General features: G+C 37.5%; 1 protein-coding gene across 1 annotated transcript in view; it reads right to left on the reverse strand.

Moving 5' to 3' along the window:
* SENP6 (SUMO specific peptidase 6) overlaps window positions 1-12,217 on the reverse strand; it is a 101,933-nt gene that overhangs the window by 59,612 nt on the left and 30,104 nt on the right. The window contains exon 4 of the mRNA XM_086460466.1: window positions 4,919-5,012. Within this exon, the coding sequence (XP_086316592.1) occupies window positions 4,919-5,012 (94 nt within the window). The remainder of the gene's footprint in view (window positions 1-4,918; window positions 5,013-12,217) is intronic.

The following is a 12,217-nucleotide window of genomic DNA, read 5'->3' on the forward strand; positions in this document are numbered from 1 at the left end:
ACAGACAAAAGAGTATAGTTGCGCTTCTGTCCAGACTGTCCATGGATATTACAATTTTAAAATACAGTAAAATTTTTTTAAACTCTCTTTCAGGATAGATTATTCTTTCAAGGGAGGCTCACTGAGCTTTCTCAACCCTTCGTCAGAAAGCAATGAGTTTAACAATTTCAGAAAATTTCCAGATCCTAAAGAATAAACAAATTCCTGCAGCTCAGACATGAACAGCAACCTATGGTACCTGCAGCTCTGGCATTCACCTACTGTGTTAACCTAGCCAGATCATTTCACCTCTAGATATGTTTTCCTCCTGCAGCTCCAGCCTGTGGAAAAATCACGATGACTTTTGAAACGTCCTTGTAAAGTGGCTACACTTCTAGGGATTCGAGATGCCACAACACTGCAACTATTTTAACAAGGGGTGTTTGGGTGGGTGAGAGAGAAGGTAACAGCCTGCAAATTAACAAAATACTGAAAAAAATCCTTAAATGAAACTGAACAAGAATAACCCTTATGATGCAACTAAGATGACATGACTAGAAAAACATATGGGAATCGGATGTTTTTAAAGAACCGGTATTTTTTAGATTTTAAGGAATGCAAAGAATATGCATCAGTACCTGAAAGGCTGTTTTTTCAGAGAGTAGAATACAGCAACTGAGCAATGTCTATTTGCTCATGTATCACATGCTCACAGTTGCTTAAAAGATGCAATTTATACAGACAGGGGAAAAAAAAAAACGAAACCACTATACCACACTCCCACAAACCAGACAATAATATTAAAACATTACCGAAATGAACCGTCAGTGGTCCTGCTGGGAGGAGGCCATTAATTGAAATTTTGTAACAAATGAAAGTAGTTAAGTCTTTACTAAAATTGGGGGGGGGGGGGGGGGGGTTGGGGGGTGGGGGGTGTAATTTAGGTGAACATAGTTCTTTCCCAAAGGGGAGTTCATAATTACATAGTCAAGTGTAGGCACTGAGCAAGAAAAACAAAAATAGTGTGTTTACTTATCTCTCATCACTTACCATTTCTTCAATGTTTTAAAACATTACGAACTCTGCGATAGCTAGTTAGATACCTCAATTGAATAGACCTATTTACTATCTACAAGCAACCCAAACTTTAAACCTCTGTTGATCTGATCACTCCAATGAGCTGCAAGCATATTTCTACCAACTACCAACTGACCCAGTCACATTTCAAACATAATTGGAATTTCTTTCTGGAACCTCTTACATATAGAACAGGAGGCTGACATACTTCCTCTCTCAGTGCACTGTGTACATTCTTTATCCTAAATTACATGGTAGCAGACAGCACATTAAAAAAAGCCCTGATACCAGAGGCACAAGAGAAGCAGTGGTATTATTCAACTCCCGCACAATGCCATCTCGTTAAAAATAACCTTAACTAAAACTGCTAAAAATTAAGAACTGAGGCTCTGAACAAAAAGTTCTTTATCAATTGCCTTACTAAAAGGGTCACAAAAGAAGCATAAAACATCTGTATAAATATGTGGGCTTTTTTGAGAAAGGAATAAAAAGAAATAAAGTACTAGAAAAAAGCTAAACAGAAATATTTTTTTTAAAAAAAAGTATCATTGCTTTTCCAGTCAGGAACACAAGGGAACAAGCAGTTCAATTCATCCCCCTAAATAAAAGGGGAAAAAAATTACAACTTTTTGAAAGAAAATGTTAGTCAAGAAAGGATACTGTAATACAAATAAATTAAACAGACCCATTTATTTGTATTCAGTCTTTTTGATGAGGCTATTACTGAACACATAGCAGTGGAAGGCCCAAGTCTGGACTATTAAAAAACCAGTATGACAGCCAAGAGAACATTGGGCCCATCAGTCTACAAAACCACTGTGGGACATATTGAGACATATTTCAAAAACATTTACCCAGATATTTAAAAGGAAGTAAATATAAATTATCCAAGATACTTCAAGACCATCTGTAAAACTAGAAAGCATCTTACAACATGTTAATTCCAGAAATTAATTTAATTAATATATTACTTTGGCCACATTTGCTTAAGTATTCCATCCTTCCATGTCTTCTGCTATGTAAGATACACATAATTTCCATCATTTATTCTGTGATGGTCTACACAGGTTTCAGCATGCTAACTGACCTATTGGTCTTTTTTTTCTATTGCTCTACATAAAGGTTCCTCTCCCTCTCTATGATCTCCAAGTACAAAGCAAGAAAAGTCTCAAGTCACTTGCTATCACTTGATTGCTACCTCAAGTAGATCAAATCTTGTAAATCATCACAAATAGTACTTTTCCTTTTTCAAGTGGACTGAAGATTATCTGCAGGCATTTACTTTGGGACAAGATACTTGTCAACTACCATTTTGGATTTCCGTAACTCTGGTTCCATGCCAAGTATCAACTCTAGCAGCATTTAAAAATTTATATATTGTGTTGGGTGATCATTTATTCTTCCAAATCTTCTTCAGTTACAAAAGCTCTTTTTGTGTTCATTACTTGACACCTTACCACTATGACACAGCCTATCTAATTCCCCAAATAAGCTAAACGACATGCTTCTTTTAGAATACCTATTCTAAAAATTGCTTTGGCAGGAGGTCATTAGCCACATATTTTGTGTTCATCTCACTGGGGAAAGATAATCCAAGCAGACATCCAGTATTGACCAACAACATTAGCAGAGGTCTCGTGGGGTAATACAAGAACACAGTCAAGCCTTTAAGTGCTGGAATGTTTTTCTTGGGCCCATTCAAAACAAACTTACTGTCTGTCTGCCATTAAGAGGGCAAAAAGCTGTGATAAGGTCAGACACTAAAATGCTAGTGCCTCAACAACAAGCATGAGATGCATCCAGATGCTTGCTTCAGATTTACACCTTTCTGCACAGAGAAATGCAGTAAGTTACAAGCATTGCTAGTAACTACCAGCATACCATAATGAACGACATTTTTTACAAACTGCCAGAATACATACTTAACGCCTAGCATACCTAAAATACTGGAGGGACACAAAGCTTTAAGCTGGAACAATTCTATGAACTAAAACTGCTAATCTTTGAAATGTTCTGCTAAGGCTAAAGCGAATTTAGAAAGGACAGGACAATTTATTGTCAAATCATTTGTTTTCTAAAGATTCTCTTCTGTCACCATTTTGTTATACAAAGTAAAAATGCTATCAGAAAAGCAAAATGCACAAATTATTTCAGAATGCTCAACGCTTACAAATCCCATCAAGACAAAAAAGACAGGTGTTCCTGAAAGTAAATATGTGGGCAGCTTAAAACATATAGCTCTTTCAGAGGGAGTGAGAAGTTGCCTGAAATGGTATCAGAGGATGGGTAAGCAAAAAAGGCAGGATCTCCCATTTAAATAAATTTTTAACTACTCTTTTATCTATACTTTCAGATAAGATTCTGCATAATTCACAAGTATAAAAACAAATTACTGATGCAAGTAGGTAATAAAATTTCAATACTAGCTATGGGAAAACTGTTTATTGTACAGAATATTTGAAAGGAATGAAAAAAATCACTCAGAAATAACATCTTAAAATTAGATACAATTATGTAAAGCATATGTTCCATGATCAGTTTTTCAAACTTCTCTTTTTTTAGCATCACTACACTATACATATCTCAAGTCAACATCAGCTGGAGACAGATGGAAAACAGTCGTAAACTACTATGCTTACAAACGTGAGCTACTTTTATTTCTGAAGAAAAGCAAATACTAACTGTATTGCATGTACTGCCACTACACTTAAAACATATTACTGTCCACCAGAAACGAACGTAAAACTGCTAAGGAAAAAAGCAAGCTTAATTTTATAAAACTAAAATGTCCTTAGTTTGAGAATCTTTTAAAAAGTGGTTTTAACTTCTGATACAATTCTGGTTTGACTCACTTAATGCTTACCTCACAACTTCCATGAACTCCTGAACTCATTTTTTAATGACTAAAACATCACATTTCTTAATGTTTTCGTAAGATTACAGCAGAGCCTGCTGCTGCAGCCTAAGTGGTTATGTGTCTACTTCCCTATCTCCCTTCCAACACAGAATATTTGGCAGAATATTACAAGACAAATCCATATAAGAATTATTTTTTAACAGGATTCAGTTTCTCCTTACTAGAGAACCATGCCATACTTTTTAAACTTGCAGGTCCTACTCTCCAAATATCTAAGAACAACAAATAAAGCTAACATGCATTCTTCACGCATGAAACTTGTTGTTCTTTTAGCAATTTGTTAGTCTTTTTGGAAATAAATACATGAATATCAAGAAAATTTATTAGTATCCATAAAACATCACAAGGACAAAGTATGTATTCAAACTACACATACAGAGTTTAAGTTTTAGTCGAAATCCAAACATACTAAGTAAAGAAATAAATGATCAGGGAACAAACTGGACAAACAGCCTGAACTCTATCCAGTGAGATAAGCACAAGGGAGAAAAAACCTACACAGTCTTTTAAGCTCAGTTTAACTTGCCATAGGCCTACAGCCACTGAAGTACCTTAAGCATAACTGTGAAGTATTGAGTGGCACCACCACTGAAGGAAAAGTTGAAGCTGCTTGGACGCCCTACCTTTCCATTTCCTTACTTTGCGTGTTGACATATTTCTTGTTTGTGTTCCTTGGATTTACATAGTAGCTCCAAAGACAATTGCGACACTCTTGAAATGTACTGTGCCCTATGTTGTGATCCCCATTTTCACAATTAAATTGACATTATAATACATTCTTATACAGAAATACTATTTAAAATAATCACTTATTTGAAACCATTTTTCTTAATAACTGAAATTTTTAAGATATAATATATTGTTTCTTATTAATGAATTACAACAAAGTATTTATTTATAAACAGACACTTATACTTTCAATAGCCTAAATAAAAGCATCCTTACTCTTTCTCTGCATCTCCTTCACTTTCTTCTGCATGATCAAAGCTCCAATTATTTTTAAAACCTCCATCTCTCTTGGACTGCGATCTATCCAAAGCTGAAATGAGAACAAGTTAAGATAAGTCTTGATTTCAAGATCAGTTATTAATCAACACAAACTACAGGAGTAAACCAGATGCATATATCTCCCCCAAGTATTTATATTCTTTATGTCAATGCTTAACTGTCATTTGACAAAATAAGTTCATCAATGCCATGGTGACTCATTTTCTTAAATACAAGTGAGTATCTGTCAACGCTTTGGTTACTAATGCAAAGAGTTAGCAAGGTATTAAAAAGAATGACATGGGGTAGTTTTACAAGGATTTCAACTGTTTTACTGACACCTGTAAATTTAAGGGTTCCTTCTCAGATATGAATTATATGCCATGCGCAGAAAGGGTCCTCACATTTATTATTTAAATGTCTAATACTCAAGCACATATTTAATTTTCCGTACAAAAGCAACAGTTCTGAACTGCCCCAAGTACAATTTCAAGATAATACTTTTCTTTTAATTGAACATCTGACACTGACCTGAATTAACATCTGATGCTAAGTAAAATTTCAGTGTTAGCATCAACTAAGTAAGAACTGAATTTTCCGAAAACAGTCACACTACATCAAATTTCAGATTTATCTACTGCAATATCCAACAGCATGGACATTCTCATATAACATGACGGCATGGGGGTATTCTTAAACAAGGGAGGTCCAGAGCATGGAGACACCACTCATTAAAGCAAGGCCCTGTTCACACCGGGCCCTAATTATTGTGACTAAGAGCTGTCTCACACAAATTCTGTATGACAAACTTTGCAGCAGCTTTGATCTTGGTATAATTTACATTTCTCCTTTCTTACTATGTTTTTCTTTACATAGTTGGAAATGCATTTAGAAATAATGAGTGCAACTCTATGTTTTGATAGAAAAGAAAAAAAAAATCACAACCAACAACAGATGTCTACAGTAAAGTATAAACAGTGCACACAGAAATATTTATTGTATATTCAACCTCTGCTTCCAGCTACTTGCATCTACTGAGGACTTCCTGAGCCATGGATGGTATTTTTGTGTTTAATGCTTTGCTAGCACTTTTCTTCTCCCCACTTGCTTTTTAAAATCAACCCTACTTTACAGAATCAATCTTGCAGCAGATGGTACCTCAGCTTAATTATACATTATATGACTAAGAATCTCCTTTTGTTTGTCCTGATTCAATCTGGCATCTTTCGCTCCTACTTAGTACTTTACTCTTCCAGTTCTTCTACTTTGGAAGACTGTAGTAAGTAATCCTTCCCTATTCACTCATAATTGTGTAGATCTCTGTTGTGTTCTTCCACAGCTATCCTTTTCCCAGGCAGAAAAAGAAAAACAACTGAGTCATTTTAATTTTTCCTCATACAAAAGTTGTTTGATGCCTTTAAATCACTCTCAATGGTTCTCTCTGAACCTCTTCTGTCTACTGTACCCTTTTTGAGGTGAGGATACCAACACTATGAGGAACATTCAAGATGCATACGTGCCATGAATTTCTATAGAAGCAGCATGATGTTTCTGGTTTGTTCTTTATTTCTTTCCTACTAAGTCTCAACACTGGATTTGCTGTTTTCACTGCCATGGAGAACTGCATTGATCTTCATGTACTAGCTAACTTCATCTTCCACTCGCGATCGGCAGGAACCAGTTCAGAGCCAATTACTGTCTATAAAAATTCTCTTTCCTACTTCTCATTCACCTAGATTTCTCTGCATTTACCTACACTGAACTTCAGACATGATTTTAACCCACATAACCCAAAACCTGAGCATCCGCAATTTTCTTTAAACAGCTAGCCATTATACTAAACCAAGTAAACTGCAACATCTACAAACTTTGTCACCTTGTTATCAAACCCTGTTCTTTGTATCTGTGCATCAATGTTAACACAGTCTTGTGGAATTCAATTGGTTACTCCTTCTATTAACAAAATGATCCACTTTTGCCCTCTCTTTCCATCTGTTGCCAGTTGTTCCTTATAAAACTTTCCATTTTATCCAGAGGCAACCTACTCTCTCCAAAAGTCTTTGGTAAAGGACTTTACAGAGGGAACGATGAAATTAATTCTGGTCTTTATTATAATTTCTATGAATTTGGGTTGTATGGTCACAAAGCTCGCTAATATAAAGTTCCTCAAATACCTCCACAGCCTTTTTAAAAAGTTAGTATCACAGTGGTGAACTTCTTTACCTGTAGCAGAAAGATGATGCTAACCAACAAGTAACATGCTACAGTCATTAGCTCCTTTATCCCCAAGCTCCTCTCACAACACTTGGATGAATGCCATTTGATCCTGCTGCCTTGTCCATTGTTTGCTTGAAGCACTGCGATTTCTTTCACTGATGTTTCATTTTGAGTCATACACCCTACCACATTCCTTCTTAAGAAATATTCTATCACAGAGACCTCTGTAAGTGCTGTCAAAGTGGATGCAAGCAATTCCATTTTTCAGCTATGACCTCACATTCTCCAAAGCTGCTTTTACAACTCAGTTGTCTACTGACCCTACAGATACTCCAGAAACTTTTCTGCTGAGTTTGATGAAATACTTAACAATAAGTTTTTATGCCTGTTGGGAGTTATTAATCAAAAAATTTTTTGCCTGCCTCATTATATATAGGTTAAATCCACCAGCTTTTTTACTATTCTCTATTTTCATCATTCGGACAAAAGATCAGACTCAAAAGGACAATGCTTTATTTCAGATATTCCACCTTACCCTGCTGTTTAGCCGTGACAACATTTGGGGGGCCTTTTGAAGCCTATTTAAACAAGCAGCATGCATGTGCTGTAAGCCTCCAATATGGTGTCTTTAATAACTCTCAAGCTGTCTGCAAATATTTTACACTCTGGCTGCATCTTTCAGTTCCTTTTCAAAAAATCTCTAAGATTTTCTGTACTCCATTTTTTGAACTAAGCATTTCTGTATTGCATGTTTTGTCCATCACTACAGACCAGCTCAGTTGTCCACAGAAGAATAGTCTTAATATGCCAGCTCTGCATCAATTTTCACTCTCTCTAGCATTCTTGGTCCTACCAAAAATACAAATCTACAAGTATACCATCATGTTAGCCAGACTGTTCACCTAACTGAATTTCTTGATCTCAATGGTCACTTGGGACCTGATTCTACATAGGATTTTTTTTTTTTTTTTTTAACAGGGATAACAAGTCATCTGTCACTCAGGCTAAGTTTCTAACTACTTTGTAGTAAGACTTAAATTTGGAACCTCTGTGTGGAAATTTTTACTACATATACTATCAAGGCCATCTTAATCATTCATACCCAGAAGGTGAAAATATTCAAATAAGCAGAACTGGCCCTAAAATATTGAGCCAATAGAAGTTAATTGCTATATCTCTGCCCAAGAAAGGCAGCATGCTGGAGCAGATTTCACTAGCAATGACAATTTTTCTTCCCACTACAAGCTCCCTTTGGTGCTGTTATACCAAGGAAGATAAGCAATCCTAAGACCAAGAAACTAGATGGAATTTAAACAGACATCTTAACAGATGTATCTAACATATTTCACTGCTTTTTTTAAACAATTGTGATCAGTTACATGTCATTTTTTAAAAGTCAATTAAAAAATTTCCTGAAAAAATGATTTGTATTTTACTTTTTATTACAACTTTTACGGCATTATTAACTACGTCCTGAAGCCAGCCTTTCAGAAATCCCCATACAGTCTTTTTGTGTAAAAACCAATTAACAATTTTTGGATTACAAACCAAAGTATGCTTGTAGAAAAAACAGCAGAAAGCAGATTAACACTTTTAAGTTACTGTTCTGTGGACTCTTTTGTAAACTTCTTTAGGAGGAGTTTCTATCATACAATAGTGTCATTAAGCAATTCCTAAATAAGAGGGAAAAAGTTCACAGTGAATCTCCATGAAGTCAGAGTAAAGTTGTGCATTTGCAAAAAAAAAAAAAACCAAACCTTTAAAGTTCTGCCTGTCTAAAACACTGAAGTGAGGAGTGATACACAATATTTAGTAAAGTGCTAGTATCCAACCGAAGATATCATCTTAGAAGATTTTTTTGCATGTCTTGTACATTGTGCTCTAAGGTCTATCATTCCATATGAATCTATGTTACAGCTGACCAGAAAAACATACCTATTTCATTATTGGTTTCAACATGATGCTGTATTTGGTTTATGTGGTGAGGTTCTGGTAGCCAGGGACAGGGGGGAAGGGCTACAGGGGTGACTTCTCGGAGAAGCTGCTAGAAGCTGCCCCCATCTCTGATAGAACCAATGCCAGCCAGCTCCAAGACAGACCCTCTGCTGGCCAACGCTGAGCCCACCAGTGACAGTGGTAGCACCTCTGTGATAACATATTTAAGAAGGGAAAAACACACCTGTGCAACACAACTGTAAGAGAGGAGTGAGAGCATGTGAGAGAAACAGCTCTGCAGACACCCAAGTCAGTGAAGAAGGAGGGGGAGGAGGTGCTCCAGGTGCCAGAGCAGCAATTCCCCTGCAGCCCACGAAGGTTAACAGTGGGGCAGATCTACCTGCAGCCCGTGAAGGACCCCACACCGGAGCAGGCAGATGCCTGAAAGAGGCTGTGATCCCATGGGAAGCCTGTGCTGGAGCAGGCTCCTGGCAGGATCTGTGGACCCATGGAAAGGTGCCCACACTGGAGCAGGTTTGCTGGCAGGACTTGTGACCCTGTGGGGCACCCACGCTGGAGCAGTCTGTTCCTGAAGGACTGCACCCTGTGGAAGTGACCCATGCTGGAGCAGTTCATGAAGAACTGCAGCCCATGGGAAGGACCTATGTTGAAGAAGTTCACGGAGGACTGTCTCCCATGGGAGGAACCCCACGCTGCAGCAGGTGAAGAGTGTGAGGAGGAAGGAGCAGCAGAGATGACACATGGCAAACTGACTACAACCCCTATTCCTGATCCCCCTGTGCCGCTCAGGGGAAAAAGGTAGAGAAATCTGGGAAGAAGGGAGGGGGCGGGAGGAAGATGGTTTAAGATTTGGGTTTACTTCTCATTATCCTACTCTGATTTGATTGGCAATAAATTAAACTAATTTCCCCAAGTTGAGTCTGTTTTGCCCATGACAGTAATTGCTGAGTGATCTCCCTGTCCTTATCTCAACACATGAGCCTTTCGTCATATTTTCACTCCCCTGTCCAGCTATGGGGGGGGTAGTGATAGAGCAGCTTTGATGGACACCTGGTGTCCAGCCAAGGTCAACCCACCACAGATGCCAGATGCATTTACTGGCCGCACGAAGACCAGCTTTTCTAGGAAAGCAAGCTTTCCAGATGTATCACTGGATTGCCAGAACTCCCTGCCACCTCCAGAAAGTAGAGACTTTAAGGCTTCTATTACAATACACAAAAGCTTTTACCAATCTTTTGTCTGCTGAGATCACCTCTCTGTGTGTTCAAGAGCCAACCTAGACATGAAACCTATATCAAACAAAGGTTTGGTTCAGGACCAAGATGTTTTTCCAGGAGGACCTGAAGTTTACATTCCTTCTCCCCAGTTACACTGGTAAAGAAGTAGTAATACAGGCTTCATCTTACAAATGCTTAGACCATCGCAACTGCAACCAACTTGTCAGATACTGCAGCATTCACACAAAAATGCAAATTAATTTAAATGTGCTCAGAATCATTGCCTTCATCCAGATTTATATTTAAGTAAATTAAAAAGAATGCTTCTAAGCTGTATAATCTGTTGTTCATTTAGAGTCATCACATACATTGCTAAGAGGATACAAGTACTCATAAAAATCTGACACAGAAATATTTTTCAATTGTTTTACTTTCTTGGTTGCATCATTATTCTTTCAGACAGGCTTCTTCAGGCTTCTAAGCAAAACAGCTTTTTATCTTCCAGCTTTAGTATTTTACCATCAGCTCTAGTACATCAACTGTGTACCCACAGTGAGGTTGCATTTTCACATTCTGAAGCAGCACTACAGGAATGGGTTTACACACCCCTCACACTTCCCTAAAAGATGGGGCTTCTTGCTCCTGTCCTGCACTCTGCGTATATCAGCACAGCTGTTTTTTCACTGAGAACAAACCTGGGGAAGGAAACTAAGTCAGACAAAAATAACTTAAGTGGCAGGGGAGGGGTAAAGATATTTTTCAACCATATCAATTCCCTCCTCTGTTCAACAACACTATCACAGCACAGCTGTGACAGCAGAGCAGAGGTAAGGGGCATCCAGGAACTGAGATTTTAAGCACTAAGGATACCAAAGAAATCTGCACAACCTCACCTATGCTTATATGTACATATTGAGAGATCAATTGCTTAGAAGATGCTTTAACTCTCCTCTCCCTAACTTAGCTACAGACGCAAAAAAAAAACCTGTCAAAACCACTTCCAATAATAGGCAGTAATCATAAACTGACAATGAGCGATTACATGAAGCACAGAGTTCAGTAGTAAAGTTCTATGATAACAGTGTAACAGACACAAAGTATAGATATTCTTTCATTTAATTTACAAAAAGTTTGCAAAGAAAAACCATTTATAAGAGGTCCGTAGTTCAAAGATAGAAAATCATCTGCATATTCTGATAAATGACTGGGGTTTTTTCTTCAGGAATTTCATACACATTGCGTTGCTTACAGTGCAGAATATCACGTAGAATGACTGGACTCAAGAACGCAGAACTGTAAGTTTGATCATTTGCCAAACCGTGTTTAACATTTTCTAAGTATTAACAAGGAGTAACAGAGTAGGATAAAAGGAGGATAGAGCTTTGAAGTATGTTAAACATTTTCTTTGCAATGTCTTTGAAAGCTTTTCTGGTAAGACAGCAGTGGTAACAACACAACTGACCACTAGTGTTTCTTGATCTTTTCTACCAGTTCTCCCAAAAGAGACGTACAGGTATTGCCCAAGGATGCTGCCCTTATGACAGCATCAGAAAACAATGCAGAAGTACTTCAAGAGAGCTTCTTTATTTACACCAGCAGCAAAAGGAATGCTACAGAAAATATGGGCCCACTGCTCAAAGAGACAGGAACATACTGACAAATGACACGGAAAAAATTTAAGAACTTGATCCTTTTTTTTTTTTTTTGCCACTCCAGATTTCAGTGCTAAGTTTAAGTTCTGCCTTCTGACCTCCCAGTTCTACCAGCACAATCTGCAGGCATGCAACATCACCCATTGTTGAGGAAGATAAGATAAAGGAACACTTAAGCCAGTTGCAGACATAGAAGTCCATAGGATGTATCTGAT

This window comes from Leptosomus discolor, chromosome 2 (assembly GCF_034619465.1).
Source record: "Leptosomus discolor isolate bLepDis1 chromosome 2, bLepDis1.hap2, whole genome shotgun sequence".
Taxonomy (NCBI): Eukaryota; Metazoa; Chordata; class Aves; order Leptosomiformes; family Leptosomidae; genus Leptosomus; species Leptosomus discolor.